General features: G+C 37.9%; 1 protein-coding gene across 2 annotated transcripts in view; it reads right to left on the minus strand.

Annotated features, from left to right (window-relative positions):
* Positions 1–25,035, minus strand: part of LOC110054340 (tRNA (32-2'-O)-methyltransferase regulator THADA-like) — a 653,734-nt gene that overhangs the window by 282,517 nt on the left and 346,182 nt on the right. For both annotated transcript variants that reach the window (XM_089292979.1, XM_089292980.1), the window contains 6 exons: positions 24,441–24,574; positions 22,627–22,823; positions 14,652–14,761; positions 13,680–13,812; positions 6,150–6,210; positions 5,862–5,926 (listed from right to left, as the gene is read on the minus strand). In XM_089292979.1, coding sequence (XP_089149105.1) covers positions 5,862–5,926; positions 6,150–6,210; positions 13,680–13,812; positions 14,652–14,761; positions 22,627–22,823; positions 24,441–24,574 — 700 coding nt within the window. The remainder of the gene's footprint in view (positions 1–5,861; positions 5,927–6,149; positions 6,211–13,679; positions 13,813–14,651; positions 14,762–22,626; positions 22,824–24,440; positions 24,575–25,035) is intronic.

The raw sequence follows: 25,035 nt of genomic DNA on the forward strand, positions 1-25,035 counted from the left end.
AAGGAACTTTAAATCTTGGAAGTGCAGGTATTTAGAAGGATCCACAATTTTGGGCAGGACCTGTTCTAATTGGTTTACCTTTGGGAGTACATGGGCCCCTTTTACATCTATATCCTCTCCATAACCATGGGCAGGAATGAGGGTGAAGGATTCACATTGAGATGCTACCACCTCATCAGTATTTGTGATTCTGATGATACCTAATTTCTAAGGAACTCCACCTAAACCAAGCTGATCAGTTAGCTCGTGATCAATAAATGTATCCATATATCCAACCATATGTCCATGAAGGCATAAGTGGTGATGGTAGAGTCATTCCATTTAGTGACAATTAAAGGAACAATATTCAGCGAGACTTGGGTTTTTCGGGTATTAGCTCCTGCTGAGGTTGATGTTGGTGGTTTGTTCCCAGATGAGGGTTCAGTGACCTGGGCTGGGACTTGTGTGTTGCCAACAGATACATTTCTGGGGTGCTTATTGTTAGTGTTTCTATCTTTGGTGTTTCTGGGATAGCACTCCTGTTGATTTGTGGTAACTTCCCTATGCAAGAGGCTCAGGTGGTGGCTAGCACAGTATATGCAACCTAGTGGTCAAGAGCAGAACATTGTGCTATGGTGAAGCTTAACACAGCTTCAATTGAAGCATTAGCTAATGATGGTCACACTCTTAGATAGTTGGGCACAGTCTGTGCCAACTGCTGCTTCTTCAGCTTGTCTTCACCAATTCAAATTTCTTAGTACAGCTCTTACTTTTTTCTTTCTTGGTGAAGGAGCAGATAATTTTGATGCTACAGAATGTTGGGATTACTAAGACTTGTTACTTTTAACAGAAGACTGGTCATCATGTAGAAGACTTTCGATTGCCTGATTAATTTGCGATTGGTTTGGAATTCAGTGAATGTGTTTGTCATTTCCTCCTAGAGTAGGGCAAATCTAAATTTGACTTTTTCAAGTTGATTTGCTTCCTTTATGCCAAATATGTATTATGAATGGATAGACTTGACAGTGTTCCAGAGAACTTCTAGGTTAATAACTATTTCAAGGGCAGATGAAGGATCCCATATGGTATTCAAACAGGTTTGTATCCATTGTGTTAGACTCGACCTCTTTTAAAGTTTTAGACAGATACAACAAGCTTATGCTGCTCACTCTTTGTTGATGCAATATCTCCCCAAAGTCAATCTGTATATTTGGTAATGGTTTGTAACAAAGTGAAATATCTAACAGTTTCTTGGGTATGTTTTGGCCTTGTAGCTGCAGAGAACATTGGCTGGGGCAAGACAGCAACTAGTGTAGGGGTATAGAACGGTAAAATCCGAGACTCATCAAGACATTGAGACCCTCATTTAAAAACCAAAACAGACCAAGACTTTACTATCATATTCAAATCTGAGCCCCAGACTCTGCGATACAAAAATCCAAGCGCGAGACGCAGTGATCACGATATTCAAGTGCGAGACTTTTACAGCACTCTGTGCCTTGCTCTAGAAGTCTAGAACTGGTTGGTTTCGCACTAAAATTATTAACTTGTTAATTTAGTTAGACCATGACAGGTAACATGCAACACCTATTAATCAGTTTAGTTACTTATGCAATAGTCTCTTTTTTGTACAGAAGGTCACACACTATAATTTAACTTTATTTCATGTTCCGGACAGCCAACATACTTCATCTGAGAAGTACGTTAGCGTCTCTTCCTTGTGCGCACAAGTTGCCAGCGTTGCTTTCTTTCTTCACCTTTTCCCAATGAATGAAGAAAGATGCCCAAAATTGAAAGGGGCAAAAGATAAAATATGGTAAGTTGATGTAAAATCTTCGAGTAATAGCATGTAATGGTCGCTATGTAGCTTATTATTTCATGGGCTTCAGTAGGAAAGCCTGAGGCATAAAATGCATGCCGTTTGTCGTCGTCCTTGTATTTGGTCACCAAATGGGGCATCATAGTCCCAGGCGTTCCTAGCCTAGAGCGTGGAAACTGGGGATGAGAATGCAACAGCTTGATTTATCAGTAATCACTTGAAGGGATAGATCAGAAGGCCGTTCTTTCTTCTGTGACATTTCGTAACTGATTGTGACGATTTTCGAATTCAGTTGTCGGCAGAAACAAAATAAAGTTTATTTTTTAAATTTAAAAAAAGCAGGAAAAAGAGACCCAATATGCGAACTCCGCGAGTCGAAGCCAGGACACTTGATTTACGATGCATTCACTTGACCACTACACCATCAAAGCACCAGCTAATTGAATTTGAATTTTGGAACTATAAATACTTCAAGCCTAACCCCAAGCAAACCTGAGTGGAACTTACTGCAAGCAAACCAGGATGTAACTAACTGCAAGCAATGGCATGAGTGGTTTAACCGTATATAGTGTGCTTACATTGTCTCAGTCACCGTTAATTGATATAAAGTCACAAAATGCTTTATCGTGTGCTTGCTCTTTGTGTTTAGTGAAAAAAGTATTGGAAATCAATCGTTTTTGGAACGGGTCGGCCCACGGATTATATTGCTTGGAAGCCTCATAAATAAGCAAAGTAGGCTTTTGTACATTATGGTAGCATTTTTCCAAGAATTTTAGTGAGGCAAAAGCATTAAGCATTATTCAAGTATTAAGGTGGCATTTTCCTTGAAAGTTAATTTTTTTCCATGTACAGAAAATATGAATCAACAAACTTTTAGAAACGGATGTCACTAAAAAAATTTAAAAACATTAAAAAGCAATGACGCTTTGACCGTTCGACAGTCGTTTTCAAGTTGAAAAGTAAATTTTTTCCATGCGCCCAAATATGTACAATCTATTATATGAATGCTGAGACAAAAACTAAATGACTAAAACTCTAAAATATTTACATAGAAATAATACAAGAAAATTGTGGCATGAGTAATAAAAATGTTAAGCGATAGAAACAATTTAAAAAAATGAAATAATTAAGTAAATAGCTACACACGGATCAAGTCACTCTGTTTGTTCAAGTTTGGTTGAAGTTTACGAATAAAAAGCATTTCAAAAATCAAACAGTTGAGTTTACTCAGATATTTTTTCAAAATCCCGAAATTGCTTCCAATGGTCTCTGGATTCTTTCCTTTACGTGGTTGCCGATTGTTGATTGCTTATGTTACTCCACATGTTGACGTAGGTGTTGACTTTTAAATTGTTTCTATTGCCTTAACATTTTACTCATTACTCATGCTGCAATTTTCTTGTGTTGTTTCTATGTAAATATTTTAGAGTTTTAGTCAGTGTCTTATTAGCATTCTTATAATCGATTGTATATATTTGGGCACATGCAAAAATTTTACTTTTCAACTTGAAAATGACCGTCGAACGGTCGAAATGTCGTTGCTTTTTAACGCTAACTTTTTTAGTACAGAAAATAGAAATTAAAATTAGTTTTTATGGGATTAAGATTTAACTTGAAATTGACAAAATTTCAAATGCCACTCTAAAACCCTACGTATGAGCATTAACCGAGCATTTTAGTGTATTATTGGGGGGGGGGGGAGACCGAGCATTTTAGTGGGAAGAATGGAGCATTAAGGTGGGGCATTTTAGTGGGGAAATAAAAGCATAATGTATAAAAGCCTAAAGCAAAGTTCACGTACATTCTTGTGAGATAACTAATGAGCCATGTGTGAGTTCAAAATACGAAAACACTGACTAAAAGCTATGACTACTGCCTTAAAAACAAACTATGATGTCCAGACAAACAACTGAGATCTTTAAAAACTCAAGAATTGTTGTAAGCAGAACTCCAAAACTAGATGGGGCAAACAACATGAAATTTGATAAAGAGGATAGTCAACGAAGCAACTTGAATATCAAATATCTAAGCATAACTCTTGTGTTAAAATATCCTGATTCTTTCATTTGCCTTTATTGTGTTTGATCAGCTTACGTGTGAAGTATGATTTGATATTGCAGTACAAGGTCCAAGGTCCAAGTAAACACTCTTAGAGCATCTAGTTGAGTTTTATTCTGGGAGAGAAACTTTCCTTGGTTCCCCTTGGTCATCAAATTGTAATAGATTCTTTTCTCTATTGTCCAACTGAAATTTTATACTTTCCCTATTGTGATCTGTTTATAGTTGTTGAAATGTCAAACAACATGGTTTCTGTTTGAATATTGACACAATTGACACAAGTTGTTCAAAGACTAGAAGCCAAGCGTAATAACCTCTTCTGTAATAACTAATGGCTGGTCTTCTTCGCAATCAACTCACATTGTCATGTGGGAATCTGGCAACAAGCCTGAGTTCCTGGAATGTTAACTTACCTGAGAACTTTTTGGTAAAAGCTTTGCAATTCAATTTACCCAGTTTGAAAGCGATTTGAACTTCAAAGTTGTGATTGTGCTTACCTGACAAAAGAAAGAAAAGTCTGGGCAAGATGCATAATGTTGGTATCAGATTCAGAGCTGCCATAAATGATAAATTTGATATCCGCATGCCTCCATTTTTTGTTGTTGTGAAACCTTAACAAAGCTAACACGAGGAAAGGTGAATGATAACCAACGATCAATCACGAAGCATAAATTATACAAACATTCTCAAAAAGCTTAAAATGTACCCCAACACATACACTCTGACCTCAGAACTCAAAAGCCAGTGGCATTACCAGACACAGCAAGCTCTATGTAAAGTTCCAAAAGTAATAACTCCCAAAATAAAGTGACGTCAAAAAATTTTGGCTGCTAATACATCCCAAAAGTAGCAAGTCCCCCCCCCCAACCAAAGTTACAAGCCTAACCCTAATGTAATCCCCCCAAAAATAGTGAGACCAAGGTTCAAAAGTATTCCTATTTTTCCAATCAAAAGTGAGTCAATAGTCAGGTGAAAGTTACCGTATGGTAACTTGATTTAGGCACTCTTCAACAATGGAGGGTATTGCTTATACCATGAAGCATGGCAGATTGTCAATTTGTGCTTTACCAGTTAATGTTGTGCTGTGTTAAACTCGCAAAAAGCTGTAAAATTTTCCTCAAGTAACAGGTATGCAATAACAGGAACTTATTATTATTACATTCAAAGCCCAGCACCATTTTGAGATCCAGAAGTAATTTGCCCTCTTTCCTCTAAGGCCTTAGCCTGTCTAGGTTAAGGTCATCAATGACAGTCACTACATCTCTTTGAAGTGACGCCCAAGTACAAATGATTGTCGTTCAGTTCTTCCCCTAGCAATTGCTGGTATGCTCCCACTAATGGTGTAGGTGATCAGTAAAGACCAATTATTATCGCGTTTATCTTCCCAAATTTCATGTCCAACACAATTGGCTCTAGACACTAGTAGTGATGATCAGGTTCTAATATCCTACATGGGACTGCCATAGAGATGAGAGCCAACATACCACTGCCAACCAGTCAGCTGGTGACTGACGTGAACTGCATTTACATATGTTAAACGCAGATACTTGTTACAGCAATTTAAGTGACAATGAGAGGACCAAGTATTTACTTAGAGCAGACAATAAAATTACATCCAAAATAGTAGGTAAATATATCTATTTAATGTTTCAAAAAAGAAAAGAGATTCTTAATTCACAAATGTAACAAGCGCTATGAGTTTTCCAATTAATTTTATATGGCTATGGTAAATGTTTCTTGCATTTTCATTAGTTAATGTTAAAACCTCTTTTGTAACTAGACCAATACCTCCCTTTGAAGAGTAAGGTTCAAAAAAGATATACTATTACTACTACTATTTACTCATTGACTCACTGACTCACTGACTCTCTGACTCAATGACTTAACTGTAACCCACACAGTAATGGATGTAAATTGCAATCACAAAGCTCCCCCTGAATTAAAGATGGAGGAAAAATGTTTGAAAGAAACAACTTAAAGTAGCTAGCTAATGGATACACTGCACCTGTGGAAGAGTAGAATCACAATTACTGACATCCTTGGTGGGTCTAGATGCTATCTTTAACAGCTCTAGGAGAAAAAAAAAGAGGCAAATTTTACTAAGTGCCATAACTTACTGAAACAATAGGTGATACTATAAGAATACAAAAGACATTTAATATCCTACACTGTTTCGCGTTACAATGTGCACAACCTGACAGTAAGCAATCATACAACCCGCTGTTGCTGGTGTAATTTGCTGTGACATTTAGTGCTCATGGATACACAGTTACAACTAAGGTAATTGAATTACCAATCATGACTTGTTTGAAGCATGCCCATCCAGATGCTGATGGTTCAGTTGTCACAATAGCCTGCAAAACAAATAAAACATATTCTTTATCTACATCTACTACCTTTATATTACGTATGATTATGTTAAAGGTATTTGTTGGAACTCTGATAAGACCCCACCAACAAAGAAGACCTTTACATCTGAGAAAGAGGACAATGCAGCCAAATGGTTAGATTACTGGACCTGAAACCCAGAGGTGGCTTTCTGAGCACTACTTAAGAAATGGTAAACATGCAGCGTGCACCATTGACTTATGGATGCATGTAGGATGTTGCTAAGGAGGAAAGAAGTGTAAGAGTTGTACAAGTTGATAACTGAGTGAAACTCTAGCTTCTCAAGAGTGCCTGCCTGTAAAAATCAGACAAATTCTTAATTTTGCGGCAAGGGTCAAATATTTGATTTTGCTCATATTCCTGTGGTACATAGGTTAGGGTATGACAAAAACTACTGGATAGTTTTTTTTGGCAAAATATCCTTTTACTTCAAATAAATATGCAAATTACCAAATTCTGTTAAAATTGTCATTTGACGCACCATTTTATTAAACAAGTTTGAGAGCCTCGCATGCAAAACCACATCATTCTCCCGTCTTGAAAACACTGAAATATTTTTGTGCAATGGTTAATTGTGTACTGGGTTGATTTAAGAGAATGTTGTGGTTTTTGTTGGGTGCAAAATAATTAAATTTCAAAGACATGTATTTCATTCACTTAAAAGTACGTCTTAAAAATAATTGACTTTCACCATGTGCGAAACCTTCAAATGGATTAAGCTTCTGGTGGTTGAATTGCAGAAGGATGGTCTACAGATTCCTGTAAAAATTTCTTTGGGCAAATGATTGTGAGCGATGTGAGAGCTTTTCAAAGTACGTTAAAAATGTAGACATTTGACCATCCGTCGTCAAATTTCAATTTAGGGGTTAGACATATATTTTAGCACATGCCACATGTCTTGAGCTATATTAAATTGAAATAGACACAGAACTGATAATTTCAAAATGTAACCTTATGTGCTGTAAAAGGCAGGTCCAAAAGCCCATTTGACATGTTTCTGTCACCATTCATCGCACATAAAGCAGAAGTTTGCTTTTGTTTACACAACGTCTGATGTACATCGCCAACTGTCAACTTATTTAATGGTCGAATACCATGAATCTATGACCCTCTTTCGACACATATGATCACCACTGCATCTAAGTCAAAAACAGCCAAGTGATTTGTAGATAGTTGTTTGCTTTGCACTGCACCAAAATATCTCTCCCTTCTCAACAAGATTGTGTGCTCCCTGTGGTTCCTAGCCTCACGGACCTTTACATGTACATATCAGGATAGAAATTGTCCTACCCCTACCCCCTAAAATGGGATGACAGCATTGTGTGATGAACAAACAAGGAACCGCTGCTAGCAAGGATTCAAGCAGCAGTAGATCAAACGATGATCAAACGTAATATTTAATATAGCTCACGACATGTGGCGCGTGCTAAAATATATGTCTAACCCCTAAATTGAAATTTGATGACGGATGGTCAAACATCTGCATTTTTAACGTACTTTGAAAAGCTCTCGCGTCGCTCACAATCATTTGCCCAAAGAAATTTTTGCAGGAATCTGTAGACCATCCTTCTGCAATTCAACCACCAGAAGCTTAATCCATTTGAAGGTTTCGCACATGGTGAAAGTCAATTATTTTTACGAAGTACTTTCAAGTGAATGAAATACATGTCTTCGAAATTTAATTATTTTGCACCCAACAAAAACCACAACATTCCCTAAAATCAACCCAGTACACAATTAAACATTGCACAAAAATATGTGAGTGTTTTCAAGACGGAAGAATGTGATTTAACATGCGAGGCTCTCAAACTTGTTTAATAAAATGGTGCGTCAAATGACGATTTAAACAGAATTTGGTAATTTGCATATTTCTTTGAAATAAAAGGATATTTTGCCAAAAAACTATCCAGTAGTTTTTGTCATGCCCTAGCCTATCTACCATAAAAATATGAGCGAAATCGAATTTTTGACCCTTGCCGAGTTATTTTCTGTATTTAAGGACAGGGACTCTTAAGTGCTTAGCAAACCTCCCAAGTACATCCATAACTCAATGGTTGCATGCTACATGCTTACCATTTTCTTTTATAACATGTGCATGTGTTGGTCCTGTGTTAAATTCCTATTGAGCTATCATGGTAAAAATTTTTATTTACGCACAGCTGTGTGTAAATAACATGACATGAGCATTTTCAATTGAGCTGCAAAATTTCCGTTGAGTTCTGAAGGTGTGAGTACATTTTGGTAAGGTTTCGGAGAGTGAATGCAGTAAATGGATGAGACTAACAAGGACAAGCCAACTATTTCCCTTGGCAATGACCTTTCAGCAAGCAGCACATCCCAGCTTTGCAACTGCTGTGAGTTCCTGTCAAACAGCCTTCTCAACGGCACAACTGACTCTTCTTCCCGCTTATTCCACCGTCACTACTTTTTGTCAAAATAACAGTGTTGTAGTGGCTCACAACAAAACTGTAAGTTTCCTGGAGTGGAGTCTGTCTTCGCAAATTGCACTGTACACAGCAATGTGAACATTGCTTTCAACAATCCAAACCCTGCTACTTCCGGTCTTTGACTTTTACCAACCTAACAGTGTTTACTAAAACTTAAGTATTTTGACTTTGTTTGTCTACATTTTCACTGAGAAGTTTGACTTTGTTTGCCTACATTTTCACTTAAGAAGAAACGACTTTTTCATTGAGAATTTGAGACCAGATGAGGCATTCTTGTTCAACTGTCGCTCAGCTGATTGTGACATGTTTATAACCAGCCAATGAGATCCTTTGTCATGCATTGTGAGAACTTTGTATTCAATCACAAGTAAAACATGTTTTAGCACCCAAATTGTTGTTGTTGTGTTATAAAGGAATTGTTTCATGCTTTTAGCTGTGCGTATATCAAGTTATGGATGCACTTTGCAAGTTTGGAGAGCACTCAAGAAGCTAGAGTTGCTCTCGGCTGTGCCTCAAACAACTTTTATGCTTCTCTTGTGGTCTCCAAACTTCCCACCTGCATCCATCACTCAGTATACGCACACTAAGCATAAAACAATTCTTAATTGCTGTGGGTAAAAGCATTTCTCAAAAGTTTGTTAAGTTTAAATTTGGAACAGTTTTTCAAAGAATTGAAGACAAACAGTAGCATACGGTATAGAGGTGACATGACGTCATCAAATTCTTAAATCCAAAACTAAACAGCCACCAGAGTTTTTATCCTCATCAGGCATAAGAGGTACTAATTTTATATCTGTTTGCAATTTCCGGCTCAATAGCGGTCATCGTTTGGAAACCAGCGCATTTTGAATTTCAGGTTTATGGCGGTGCGTGACATAAAGCTATGATCGGGTTTGTCAAAAAACATGTATTTATCTCGTGATTTTTAGCCATTTAAGACGTTAAAGCATTTGGAAAAGTGCTTATTTAAATGTTTGCTTGTTCAGTGCAGTTAATCTGTGTCCTAGATAGCCAAACTAAGTTCAAGATGTTCACACTATTTTCCAGCCACCATATTGGTGTCTCATAGAGGAACACCAACATGGCGGCTCCATACTAGGTTCTGTAATTTGCACAGAACATTTTGATGAATATCTCAACTTTGGGACAATGTACACACCTTAACCTTGGAGAAGTGTCTTCTTTATTATCTTCTATAATATCACAATTTCTTGAATTTATCCATTGAATAGTTTTTGATTTTATTTTATATTGCGTGACAGTGAAAATGCTCTATAGTAAAGTGCAGTAGAGTAGGGTACAGTACAGAAGCGTAGTGTAAAGTAGAGTAGAGCAGTGTAGAACATAGCGTAGCATACCATAGCGTATAGAATACAGCACAGTACAGTAGAGTACTGTAAAGCAGAGTAAAGTACAATAAAGTAGAGTACACTGGCAAAAGACATTGTTTGTTACAAAGGCAGAAATTATACTTTTTATGTAAAACAACAACAGGAAACACCAATTGAGCTGTCTCTGTTTATGATAAGAAGCTTGATTTTTGTAAAAATACTCAACAATACTTAAGCTTACACGGAGTGTACTAACGCTTGTTCACTAAATAGCAATCTCCGGTCATCTCAGTGAAGTTTTATAATGAAAGCTTGTGTGGAATTTTGTTGTCACCAAATCACTGAAAAAGGCTCTCTAAAATCTCCGCCATACATGTACATCACTTTAATAACTTGAAAGGTTGATACAGACCAGTTTGTTGTTTTTTTGGGGTCTTCTCCAAGTGTCTTTGTTCAACCAGCTGATTCAGCTTTTAGAAAATCTCTTAGCTGGAGGCCCATCAAAAAAATTGAGCTCGAAATTTGGCAGCACAAAGAATTATCTAACTCATCTCAGGAGAATTATTAGATTCTTCCATATTTTACAAGAAAAAAGTAGGTATTATGCTCTAAAAACTGGCAACACCAATTAAAAAAAACGCTGAGAAAGTATGTTTGTGTCAAAAGAAAACTAGAGATTTTATCTAATAAGACTAGCAAACATTACAACCAGACCGATTACGTGTTGGGCAATGCTAAATCACAAAGTGCAACACACTTTTCTGTTTTAACTGTTTTTCCATGGTCAATGCAATGCGCCTGCCAACAGGTAATTGACTCAGCGGTGCTAAACTGAACATTATTTAGCTTAGCGATCCCTGTAATATTTCGGGAATCCTCTGGTGTTTCAATGTTGGCATTAAGAGAGACCACTGAAATTCATTTCAATCCCCTGTGGGAGATAGATATCCAAAATTTTTGGGAGAACCACCCTCCCCCCCCCTTGACTGAAGCTACAATTAAAAGCTATTCAAGAACAAGAAATAATAGCTCCTGGATAGGACAACTTTAAAAAGTGCTTTCCAATCTCCTGTCACTATGTTTAACTTTTAATTGGTTTATGTGAATTGCTAACTGTCGAACATTTGTGCAAGAGCAGCAAAAGCATGGCTGAGCTGGTCATACGGTTGTGCCACATTTTTACTAAGTCTCGAATGTGAGCCATGCAGCATGGTTGCCGATATATAAAAACAGACAGATTCATGTGGCTCCTGATTCTTATACCAGAAAGCTTAGGTGCTTTAAGGCAATGTGGAGTGGTATTGAAGAAAATCAACCACTTTTAGTATCTTTCCTGTAATATTTTTGGATTAAATGATCCATATTAATATTTGCTTATTTGTTTGTGGTTGGACTGTTGCACTTCTTATTTTCAATTTATATAAGCAGAATTTATTTGGAACTTCCCACTACACTTTTCAAAGTTACACTTTTGATAACCTTGGTTTGATTTTTTTGTTGTACCGGTAATACATTGCAATGATCAATCATGTCTTCGTATCTTTCTCCGCAGTTCAAATATATGGTCTTCCATATATTCACTTGTATTCTTCACCATCTACGGGTATGTTACGAACTCACAATGTGACCAGCTCCCAGTTGGTAGAGCACTGCACCGGTATAGCAGAGGTCATAGGTTTGAATCCCGTTCAGGCCTGAATTTTTTTCAGGCTTTAATCTCACAACTGCTTAAGTTGTGTGTATAACTGCAATCATGTCTTCATGTTCACAGTAATGTTGACATCAAGGGAATACCACAAAATGACAAACTAGACATGACAGCAGACAGGAAATTAAACAAAGTTAAAGCGCTGTGGCTGCAGTTCAGCCAGATTGTGTATCAGCGGACATTCTTCAAGTGCTAGGTAACCGCTCACTAGTCGTGCTTTCCGCCATTTTGTGTTTTCGCATCGCGTGGTGCTTAGATGTAAACAAAATCGTTTTCCATTGGATCGTATCATGTGTTACCGAAGACCTAAATGGTGAGAAACAGTTTTTTGTATCTTTTGCGAATTGTTGTTAGTCTTTTTCTTGGCAATGTGTTAGTATATAAGTTTATTTCTTTTCATTTTTGTCATCCAGATTGTTATCTCGGGTAAATCATACATCCATGTAATTCAGTGTTAAGGAAGCAAATTGTACGCCGAGCAGTACTCGCTACCTGTGCATAAATGTCGTTTTGGGTTTGAAACTCTTCTGGTGAAGTTACCTAGAAGCAGCCACAAGCGCAATGTTTCTAAAATGTCTAGAAACAGTTTTTATATAGTGGACATTATGTTCCTATGCAAGCAATGAATTGACAGGATTTTAATTAATGATAGCATTTTATTTTTGCCCTTAAAATTGTTTTGTCTCTTGTGCGTGTATAAATATTGTGTTATTTGCATGCAACACATTGACATAGATTTTCGTTTTTCTCAAAGGGAAATACTGTGAGTTAAAGCATGAAATGTGGTATGGTATATGTTGAATTATTTTAAGGCTGTAAAGTAAAATAATTGAAACAAGAGGCACCAGCTGCATTCTTGTGGTGTTAAACATGACCTATATTTTGTCATTATTTTAAACATACCTCATAGGTGTTTTTCAGCTGGTTTGGAAAACCACTATATCAACATATCTGAGATTAGTTCAAAACAACAAATTAATCAGAATGGTTGTTCCATATTTGCGTGAAGTTTAAAGTCAACTGAATTTGATTTAAGACTTAAGCAGCGCTTCGTCCTCACACTTTATTTCGAGCATTTTATTACACGAAAAACTGCACTTTGACCACAATTTTAAATTTTCTCAAATTTCTAAAAAATAAAAATTTGCAGGAGTCTTTAAATATGATTTTTAGGAACAGGTCACCCAAGGGTATCTTTGGGTGAAAAAATGAGCGATATGCCAAAGGGGTTGTTGACCGATGTTTCTCGATCTCAACAGTCAGTCATTCTTAAGCAGTTGTGAAATTAAAGCCTGCAAAAAATTCAGACTCAAACAGAATTCAAACCCATGACCTCTGCAATACCAATGCAGTGCTCTATGAATTGAGCTGTCAAGCCAACTGGGAGCAGGTCAGCAAGATCTCACTGAGATTCAAGAAAACTTGCTGAGATTTTGAAAACTCATGGGACTTTAAAGCATAGTTGAGCTCTATGAGTTTCTTCAGATTGAAATCCATCAAAGGAGAAAACATTCATAGCAGCATTTTTTTTATGAATTTTGAGGTGACTGTGTATGGTAATGACTTGTGGTCAAACATTGTGATTGTTTCACACTCCCAAGGGTACATTATGAAAACAACATTTAATTTGAGTACAAGATGTAATAGTGAGATTACACCTTTTTGAGCACTTGGTCTTGACTCTTACAATACAAAGGTAGTCACAATACTAGGGAAAAATTTTTTTGGTCAAATATGCTAATCTACTGCAACTGTGATTTTGACTTTAAGGTACAGGTAAATACAACATCTCTATCCACTGTTCAGCAGGTTCACTAAAAAGTTAGCAGCAAGTTAAGGACAGAAGGATCATAAAAGCAAACAACTGACAACATTTTCTGAGTAAAATGGAACTCAAAGACCTATACTGCCCCATAGAGACTTTGCATTAATATACAGTATATACCGACCTGAATAAAAAATGGAACACCAGCACTCCTTCTTGTACCACACAAAGTCTCTGAGGGAAAAGCACTGCCAAGGTCCTGTAATAAAGTCCACAACCAGTGTTCTGGTAATTGGCAAAGATCGGTATCTGTACTTCTAGAGAGTTGAAGGAGAATATTTCAAATTACTTATAGGAGATTCAATACTAAAAATCAGTGCCACCTAACAGCATGGTTGAAGGAATTTGGGCAGCATCCTGGTGGCGTTTTGGTCATTTTCATTAAGTGATTATGGGAAAGCAACACAAAGCTATATATTGGTAATACAACTGATTACTGGTGGATATTCACACACCTGCCAACTCACTCATAGTAGGAAATCAAGAGAGAGACAGCATTGTTAAAACATGGGTTGCAGGTCAAGGGTAAGGGTCAAGGGTGAGGGTAAAGGGTAAGGGTCAAGGATAAGGGCCACTATTTTCAAAGGGAGGGTCAAGTAATTTCTACTCATTAGAATTTACACTGGCCAGCTGTAAAATAATGAACAAAGAAAGTTCTGATAGGAAAATGCCCGTACACAGAAAGGAAGAAAAATACATTCCTGTCTAAGCTGTTCCTGTGTAGTTTGCATATTACGTTCAGTCCACATGACCCACCCCTGCCACCCCCCAAGAGAAGCACACCTCAACATACTTGCAAATGCCCTCCACCTACTATAATAGTGGTATGTCCTTCCTTAAAAAAGAACTGTACACTTACAAGGGAAAAATGCATTGTGGGAATAGAACTGTAATCTGACACTTGATTTAACAAAAGGAAATTATCCCAAATTAGTATTAGTATTTGTGTTAGTATTAGTATTAGCTTTAGTGTTAGTGTAAGCATTAGCGTTAGCATTAGTATTAGCAGCAGCAACAGTAGTGCAGTACTAATAGCAGTAGAACCAGTGGCAGTGAATGGTACTGGAAATACTAGTAGGCAAGTATAAATCAATACCTCCACAAAACAGCAGAAAGCTTAGCAAAGCCAGTGTATGCTAGTTCAAAAGCACCTCTGTGTTTTGAAGTCAGCAATACTTTAGTAAAGAAATCACCAATCTTACCTAACTGAAAAAGAAAACAACACAGAGTAGAGCAGAATTAACACTACAACCAAAAAGCATGTTTTATCACAAACATTACCTACGTTAAAATTGAATAAAGCATTCTGTGGTACAAATTATTAAAAATATAGCTTAAGATCGTCAGTCTACTGTTTGTGAGGGTACAAATGTGATAAAATGAGACGTTACAAATTTGCATAAATTTATTTATCTCTGCAAATTACTTTCTATATCCAAATTTTTAATGTTTCTTTTTATCACAAATTTCTATCCATTGAAGACAGTAGACTGGCTGTTGAAAGATTATTTTTCAGATAACTTTTACCAGAGAATGCTTTATTCCATTTATTATGATCAATCCTGGCAAGAGATTCCCAATATGTTTACTCATCTATGTTGATGCACTGACCAAAACACTTCTGTCTTTGTGTCAATTTGATAGTTCAATCGAACCTCTCCACAACAACAACCACCCTGAGGACAGTGGTAAGTGGCCATTGTAGAGAGGGGGTCATTATGGGGAGGTAGGGGTGTAATACAACACTTATGATATGCCAATATTTTTGTGACTTCTGCGCTTGCACAGCAGTCACTATTGCCATTGTCTGAGTTTTCCAGAAAGTAAGTAAGTAACAATAGAGTGTACGTCGGAGCCAATCAGCACAACAGAAATATATCTTGTGGTCTCTCGGGAATACTTCATATCAACGATGATTTGCCAATAATCCTCAATGACCAACAAAAATCTTGGTTTCCTTGCGGAGTGGTTCACTTCTGTATCAGCTTCTCCCTGAGATTGAACGAGGTGAGTGTCTTTTAAGCAGTAGAGGTCTTTTTCCATGTTAACATAGCCTCATCTAAACATGAGAAGGGTTGGGAGAATTTGAGACAGTTATGCAAACCTGAGACTACATCTTGGGTTTGCATAACTTTCAAGAATTCTCCCAGCCCCCTGAGTGTTTAGATAAGGCTTTGTAAACACAGAAAAAGTGTTCTACTGCTTTTATGAAATAATTCTCAAAAATACACATGAATCTAAAACATCACAACCATGTTTACATACTCTCATCTAAACACACCTATTGACCAATGAGAACACATGCAGTAGCTCAGTTATTTTATAATATATTTTACAACATCAACTTCTCACAGCTTTCATGTTTTGTTTGTAATCGATCAGATGAAAGGTTATGAGAGTATTCTTCAGCTTTTAAGTCGATATGTACAACAAATTTCTATAGTACTCCGACCTGATTTGACGATGCTTGCTAAACCACATGAATGCTTGTTGATACTCCATAAGCAACAGGTGCGCTTGCTGATACTCCATAATTTGGAAGTTCTTAAGCCTCATATGAGGAAAAGTTACTTGAATCTTTACTTAACTGAACCTCAATAACAAAATTGAGCCCTTCTAAGCAATATTGAGCCCCATTGTGGGATAATCGAGCCTCTTTTGAGGTATACACAGCCCCATTGTGGGATAATCAAGCCTCTTATGAGGAATACGGAGCCCCATTGTGGGATGATCCAGTCTCTTATGAGGAATACAGAGCCCCCACTGTGGGATGATTGAGTCTCTTTTGAGGAATAGTCAGCCCCATTGTGGGATAATTGAGCCACTTTGAAGGAGTATTGAGCACTCTAGCTCTAGGGGAAAACATAATTGTCTTTTCTATAGCAGGATAAACAAATCTTTTTCAGGAAATCAGAACCCTGCACTGCAACAAATTGACGTCAGTTTTTCGTGCGTCTGTCCTACTATTGATCATGTATTTCATCATGACATTGCGACAGTAGCTGTGGATTCACGAGGCGATAGCAGAGTGGATCCACAGACTACTTAGACAATGTTATGAGGAAATTATTGGTAATTATCAATAACAGGACAGACGCACGAAAAAACTGAGGTCAATTTGTTTTTTTACGATAACAAATTGTCAAATTGTCCACTCTGACTTGTTGACGCATCGCACAAATTATAAATTCATGTGTCTGTATGCTTGTTGACAATAAAAATTAGCCACTGAGTGCACAAGAATTTCTGTAGTTATTGTAAAAAGTGATACAGTAACTTCTTTTGAATACAATGTAGTTCTCACAAAGCTGTTCAGTATAATTAAATTGTTGCTATGATCCATTCCATTCTCCTTGATTGTAATAACTCTTGTTTGATCACCTACTTCACAATGTATACTGTGACACCTAGTTGCATGTTTAGCTGCCAAAAGTTGTGTTTCATTAAGTTTTATTTGTTGACTTTGTTAATACTTAAATTGTTCTACTTATGCATTCAATATGTTTTGTTCTTGTTACCTATGAACATACAAAATAATAATGGAGTAAATTCTTTTGAATAGTTCTTAGAGTTCTAATAAAATATTGTTGCTAGGACCCATACCATTCTCCTTCACTGTAATAACTCTTGCTCAATCATCAAACAAGAATTATTACCAGTATCTATACTGGTAAGTAACAAGAACAAAACCTATTAAATGCATTGTACAATAATTCAAGTATTAACAAAGTGAACAAATAAAACTTAATGAAACACAACTTACTGTAGTTCTACATGAAACTAGGTGCCACAGTATACTATATGGATATCATTGAAGATGTAGGGAGTAAAGCAATGCAGTGGTGCAGCAATGTTGTCCTAACCCCAAAGAAAGATGGAGAAAACATCAGGGTGAGCCTGGACATGACAATGTACATAAAGAGAACCAGACATGCCATTCCCACCTTAAGAGAACTGGAGGAGAGACTAATGGGGCCAAGTATTTCTCCCACTTAGACATGAAGGATGGCTATATGCAGCTAGAGATGGCAAAGGAATGCAGGAAGCTCACCACATTTTACATGCATAGAGGGCTCGAACGTTTCAAAAGGCTGCATTTCTGGGTTAACATCCTAGTTTTCAGCACAACGCCAGACATGTACAGCAGCTGTGGTACGAACATGAGCTCAAGCTTTGCTTGAAGAAGAGCAGTCTCAACCTCCAAGCTGTCAAGTTCTTTGGAAAGGCTTTTTCAAGGGAAGGCATATCACCAGACCCAGATAAGGTAGCAGCCCTAAAGGTAGCAGGACCAGATAAGGTAGAAGCCCTAAGGGCAGGAGGACCCCCGCAGTCAACAACAGAGATACACTCCTTCCTGTTCATTGCTGGAGCAATTGCCGACTTTATGGAGGGATTTACACAAGTCACTGCACTGATGAGAGAAGTGCTCAAGGATTACACCAGAGCGCCAAAGGTCATTTGAATGGGTCCAGGAAATGCTAACGGATGACATGTTGATGGCATACTTTGATCCATGGAGAAGGACAAAACTGAAAACTGATGCGGGACCAGGTGGAATGGCAACCACCATAAAGCAGTACGATGCGGAGGCCAAGAGATGGCAGCCAGTGATTAACCCTCATGAGCACTTATGGATACTGAAAGCAGATAAAATGGAACCTCCCTTACGCCACCACCCAAAATGTCAAGCCTAGTTGGTCGCTTATGGGAGGTGGTTGCTTAAAAGAACTTAGATAATATTGGGTCAAAATTTTGTCTCATTAGCATATGGCAACTACACAGACTTATCACTTGTCTTAATTGTTTTATTTGTATCTTTGCCAATCAGATATAAGATAAGATAAGATAAAATTTTATTGTACATTCCTTAGAAGGTTTTTCAGTGAGCGATATAATACATGAAGTGAAATAAGTACAAATAAATACAATATATGTGCATAGCACGGCTGCTGCCTTTGATGTTGACACTGACCAGAAACCACTGGTACGGAACAACTGCACCACTCGGCATAGAGACAATGCGGGTCCATCTTCAAGGCTTTAACTACTGCCACAACTATATACTAAGGAAGAATTAAAGAACAATGAAGCAGATTATCACTCATGTCATCCAGAACCACTGGCTGCACAATAGAGCCAGGCCAGCAAGAACAAGGAAGAATTTGAGCTAAGAGAGACTGTGGAAGAGTTTCAGAAGGATATCATGGCTATTGTGAAATCATCAGTACCTCAAGCAGTCACCTGGCAGGAGCTGCTAGAGGAAACACACACAGACACTGAACGGCTGGACTTGAAGGAAGCCATAGCTAGAGGATACCTCACGGTGAAGGAGAAGAGAGTGCTTGAGCTCCAGTATGACCCCATTTTCATGGAGTTGGCTGTCATAGCAGTGCTGGTAGTCCAAGGTGCACGAAGAGTAATTCATCACGCTCTGCAGCATAAGGTGGGGTTGAGTATTCCTCTGAAGCTTGAGCACAAAGCCCACCAAGGCATTACAAAGACAAAGAAGTACCTGTGCACCAGAGTGTGGTTCCCAGGGTTGGACAAAATGGTGGAGGCACACATCCAGCACAGCCACCCATGCCAAGTAGTGACTGAGTCATAGGAGTGAGAGCCATTGCGCATAACACCCATTGCCCAGTATGCCATGGAAAGATGTTGCTGTGGACTTCCAGGGCCCCATTCATACTGGAGTGTATCTGCTGGTTATGGTGTGCAAGCAGTCTAGATGGGCAGAAGTAGAATTTACCACCCCTACGAGTGCCACGGTGGTGATACGAAAGATGGATAATACCTTCGCCTCGCTGGGCATACCTGTGTCAGTAAGCAGTGATAATGGACCCCTGTTCAACGGCATAGACTTCAGTGACTTCAGCAAGCATTTGGGCTTTCATCATGAGCGAAAAACGCTGCTGAATCTGCAAGCCAATGCAGATGTTGAGCAGTTCATTAATTTACTGAAGCTGCTGCACAAAGGTAGTTCGTATAGTGTGATTGTCCGGGTCAGGGTAGTTCTGAAAAGAACTGCTGTTGGTGACTGACATTTCGACAACCTGAGTGGAAGTCATCTCAGGGTCAAGTGAATAATGTTTGCCAGTCGATGATGTTATAAGTCTGGTCCATTGAACGTGATTGGTCAGTTTAGTCATAATGGTATTGGCTGAAAGACTTGTGTAAATTTCGTCATCAGTCATTGGTCAGTTTTGATCTGTCTATTGCTTGTCAAATTGGTTGGTTTTTGGTCCGTCTATTGTTAGTCAAATTAGGTTGGTCTGTTAGAAGTCTGTTTGTCGGATTTGTTTCCATCATGGATAAGTCGTTTGTAGGGTGCCAGTAGTTGTTGACATCTGTTTAGAGGCATTTGTTCTAGGTTAGTGTACCAGCTTTCCAGAGTCAGTCGTTGAAAATAGTTTGTACTTTAGGTTAAGCTCTGAGCAGAGTCCCTGTCGATGTTGTGGTTTGTCACTTGATGGTCGCTCATTTGTGTTCAGTCAGTCTCGTGTTAAGATTTCTGCCAGTCTCACCAATGTAGGAAGCCCGGCAGTCGAAGCATTTGATCTTGTAAAGTGCTCCCTGTCTGTGGTTGGGTTCGTCCCTGTCTTTAACATTGGTCAGTAAGTGTTGTAACGTAGTTGTAGGTTTGTGGGCTACAGCCCCATGGGATGGTCTCAGAAGTGCCCTTAATGTAAGGTATAGTCACTGTAGTAACAGGTGTTGGGTTCCTGTTTGCTGCGTCAGCTTCAGTAGGTTGGTTCACGTTCAACAGACCAGACTTTTAACATCATCAACTGACGAACAATCATTCACTTGACTCCGAAGATGACTTCTGCTCAGGTTGTCGAAACATCAGTCACCAACAACAGTTCTTTTCAGAACTACCCTCACCCGCACAATCACACTATACTGTACTGTCAGACAAATGTGCCAACAACTTTGGTTCAACCACCGCTGCAAAGACCAAGGTCTCTTTCCAGCCGGACTTTAACTAAGTCTCCATTGAACACACAAGAGGCCATCCAGATCGTCAAATCCACCTGCAGATGTCTGGTCAAAGCGCAGAGAAACGAATGTCACAGAAGACTCAGTTATTGCAACAATAAACTAAAACAACGTCTTGACAAACTTAAACAACTGTTACTGACTAACTTACTTGAGACTATTATGACAATCGGCAACAGGTGAGCCGACAAAACCACAGACTGCCTGTTATTAACTGAGGTCTTTGCTTGACAAAAGTCAATATAGGAATCATAATTTCTTGAGTTTGACAGCTAACTGGTAAATGAATTCTTGTTACCCCAAATGGATATTAAGCACAGAGCGATCCTATGAATGGCAAGGACATGCCATCTTTGAAGCACTTTGTTGGCTTTTTTGTGCAATGGTGGAAAGCCAAAATAACGGTCACATAACATAGAAGTCATGGAGAAATAGTGTTATTTTTGTTAAAACAACGAAGTCAGTTACGTAGAATAATATAGGGTAAATAATAAAAATACAGTGAAAATAAAACTTATATTAACACTTTAGAAGATGCCTTGGGAAGAACAAAAATGATGAATTATCTTTGTCACTTCACAGAACATTCAAATTTCACCGCTAACTAAAATAACAATGCTGATGCCTGTGATCAACGAGCTATCTGTTTCCATTTATCTCAGCATGCCAAGGACGAAAACAAATCTTGTAAGAGGTGATTCTGGTGAGCCTGTGAAAACAGACGGATTTTAGTGGGATATTTAAAATTATTCAGATTTATGAGCGTTATGATCGTGCAAACAAAATGCAAACTGTTCTATATTCAGAGCAAAGAAATTGGAAACAAAAAGTATTACAAGAGAACTTAAAAAATGTCAAAAAGAGATTTCGCCTGAATATTGACGTTAGAAAGGAGAAGGAAGACTCAGGGCTGAGTGCAACAGAAACAAAAATTGTGTTCGTAAAAGACCACCTGAATTTTAGCAGCCAATGTTCACCTTGAGGAATCTCTTTAAGATAAATGGCTGAGGGATAACCATATTACTGTAAATATAATCTGTTACCTTTGCAGTCTGCTTGTATCTGTTTTTTTTTTTACGAGTTTTAGTTTCCAAACCTATTTCTCAACCGCATTAATCCTCAAAGGAGCAAAGAAAATGTGGCATCAAAAGAACTAGACATGGCATTTTATAAATTTGAGTGAACAGCTCGTATTCATATGATAGGCTTTCACAAGTGGAGGAACATGATTATGAAGTTGAAATTAAAAAAGTCAATTTTCTTTGTAAACTTTTCTCCTGAAGCTATCGTTCATTAAGTTCAAAGGGCACTGCTTACTTGTAAAGTAAAACAGAAAATTACACCCCTCGCCCTCCAGAACCTTGTGGCAACATGCTAAAATTAGCAAGTAATGAGCAAGTAAGCCAAACAAATGGGAGCATTCGTCCTTCATTGGGATTTGTGATTGGCAGGCTGAACACCTCGGCCTCATTATATAGGAATGCTCTGTGTTTAATAAAGAAATAGACTGATTGTTTAATTTGTAATTATCATTTGACCATAGTTCTTGTTCCTCAGATTCTTATACAGATTAAATAAACTGGATACAATTCACTAAATTCTTGTTTGGGTGTCTGCTGCTAAATTCCTGGGCACCTTGTAACCTGTTACTGTAACTGTTGCTATGGCACGGAATCAATTTTTTTAAGTGATAAGCAGAAGCTTGAAGAAGGTTAAAACCGAGCATCTAAAGTTAGATTGCTGTTTTACATAGTTAGACAACCTTGGAAGTCTAGCAGATCACACTGAAAATGAAAATGCTCACCAATCATAATGAATGTCAGACATTTTTTGGCTTAATAATATAGTGTCACTGATTGTTACTGTTCAAAGAAGGAAGATGTTATGTATGGCATTACTCCTAACAAAAATGCATAATTGTACAATTGTAAATTAAACAACTTTATCAAGCCACATAGTTGAACTACTCGCTGCAAGTGGCATTTGCATTTTAATACTGCTACAGTAGTTCTATTTTACTCACTTGCAGTTTGGCAGCGCATATAATATTCTGTGTGTAACAATTTCATCACCTGTTTAGGAGTCAACAAACCATGCTTGCTGTTGCAAAGTTGTATTGGTGCATTCTCAGCAAGTTCCCCTAACAACAAAGCTACTTCCTTCATAGTCCTCCAGCAACACACCAAAAGGATCTGAGAGGCAGGGGCCATCATTTGACCTTCTTCTAAAACAGAATATTGTGGGATCCTACTGAAGTCTTCATTCACTCCTGTAAGAAGATAAAAAATTCAATCCATATCACTATGTAATACATGTAGTTTGATAAGGAAGGTAATTAAGAGGTCCTGACTGTGCATGGATATCAAAAACACTGGTCAGAAAGTTTTTGAGCATCCTTTGGAAAAGTGCCATCTCAAACATTAACAAGTTTTATGTAAAAGTTAAGAAATTGACTATTTTCAGAAGCGAAAAATACTCGTGGGTATGTCCAATATCAAACTGAAATAAGTATTGTGGGAAAGAAAAAACATAACATCATGAAATGAAAGATCTGGGCATTTTATGTTTGTACTAGCAAAAACAAAAGTTTGTGACAAGCTTCTGCCAAAATTTGAATAATATTCATTTTTACGGCAACTTCTTCAACTAAGTTCATTGGTTATTTTTCACAATGGTTGCTGAAATTTTAGCAAGATTTTAACACCATCCATTTCAACTTCTCTTTTTAAAGTCAACTTCAGTTTTTCAACAATTTTTCAAGACAACTTCTTAACACTAAACTAGTAAACAGCCCCTTGCAAGCTGCAGTTATTAATGCTATTTATTTTCTGAGGTGTTTTGTCTAACTAACATAGACCTCTTCAGGGAATTTTACACACAGACACTACATGTCTGAATTCAAGCCATTCTAGTGGCTATTTCAAGGAACACAAGCTGCAAGGGTTTTTACAAAAGGGAACAGCTGTAATATATTTAGGCAAAATGTAAGAAAGTTTTGGGGGTCATGGTTTTAGCTGTCCCATACCCCTCTCCAAAAAGGAAACAATGGATTAACAAAATGAAGCCAAGGCACTTAATTTAGCTTCCCATCCATACACACAAGTGTTTGAAGGCTGTTGTAACCCCCCTACTACTGAACTGGAGTTCTCAAAATGTATTTCAAATTCCTTAGGGGGTATTCAGTAACAGTGTAGCCAGTGTGATACTTCTGAGCTGTTAATTCTTGCTGTCTTGGTTGTATCAGTAAACAGCAGGCTGTTTGAAAAGGATCCTTAAGTTCTCTTCATCCTTTTCTTTCAACTGTTCATCCACACCTGTGCTAGGGACCTTAGATCATGTGTACTGAAGGCGTCCTTGGTCGAGTGTTGACTGATACTCGGTCAACACTCTATCGACACTTGATCAACAGTCAGTCGATAGTCGGTCAAGCGTCAATCCACTTACATGAATTGATAGAAAGTTTCGTCCACTCTTGACCAAGATGTCAATGGAGTGTCAATCAAGTGTCAACTGAGGTATCGATGGAGTGTCGATCGAGGGTATCGATCGACACTCAAGCATGGATGCCTTTATTACAAATGATCTGGGACCTTAAAGAGAAAAGCTCTGTAGCATCTTACCAGAGACCAGAAATAAGCTGACTCCTTAGCTCCCAGAGGGTAGGAAAAAAATACATTTTAATACTTTTACCATAGGGAGGCATGACTGTCCACCATGATAGCCGATCCCAATCCCTGGTTAGATTTTCATAACTTGGAGAAGCTGGTTTGTGTTTACAATATGTTTACCTGTAGATTATTCTCATCTCCCTACTACTTTAAATGCTATATTTCTTTTTAGGATTGAATCTCTTACAGTAGTAAACTTAAGATACAGAAAAGAATACCTTCATCGTCATCCATCAGAAATCCTTCAGGTGATGAGCTGGTCACTACTGGGTCCGCAATGTCTGCTGCAAGAAGACACTCATTTAAGAGAGACGAGATGAGATTCTGCCATTGTTCATCACCTGAAATGTACCTTCAAGACAACAGTAAACAGAAAACTGATTTGCAATGGTCAAGAAAAAAAATTAGTTTCTGACTATAAATATCGTTCTTTTTTCAGCAGTTGCATGGAAAAATTCTTAGTGTGCATGTTCTCTAGACCTCTGCTAAGGGTGTGCACATGAAGCCCTTGCATGAACAAAGTCATCCAATGCAAAGGGTTGCCTAATTTGTTCAAAGAATTGTTGTAGTAATTTAATCGTTTAACTACTAAGATCTATCAGGAATTCTCTTTTCTAGCCGCTATACATTTCCTTGTAAATTAGTCTAGAAAACTTGGGGTTACATATAGATATTGTAAGGAGCGGTTACATAGTCTATTAATCACTTCTGAGAGTTACAAGGCTACCAAAATGAAGTAAGAATAGGTCGCTAGTCAGTTCAATTGTAGTTGAAGGCTTCTGTGCAAAAAGAGCATATATAGCATTTTGGGCC

Source organism: Orbicella faveolata, unplaced genomic scaffold (genome assembly GCF_042242905.1).
Source record: "Orbicella faveolata isolate gen_17 unplaced genomic scaffold, um_ofav_v1 contig_24, whole genome shotgun sequence".
In the NCBI taxonomy this organism is placed as follows: domain Eukaryota; kingdom Metazoa; phylum Cnidaria; class Anthozoa; order Scleractinia; family Merulinidae; genus Orbicella; species Orbicella faveolata.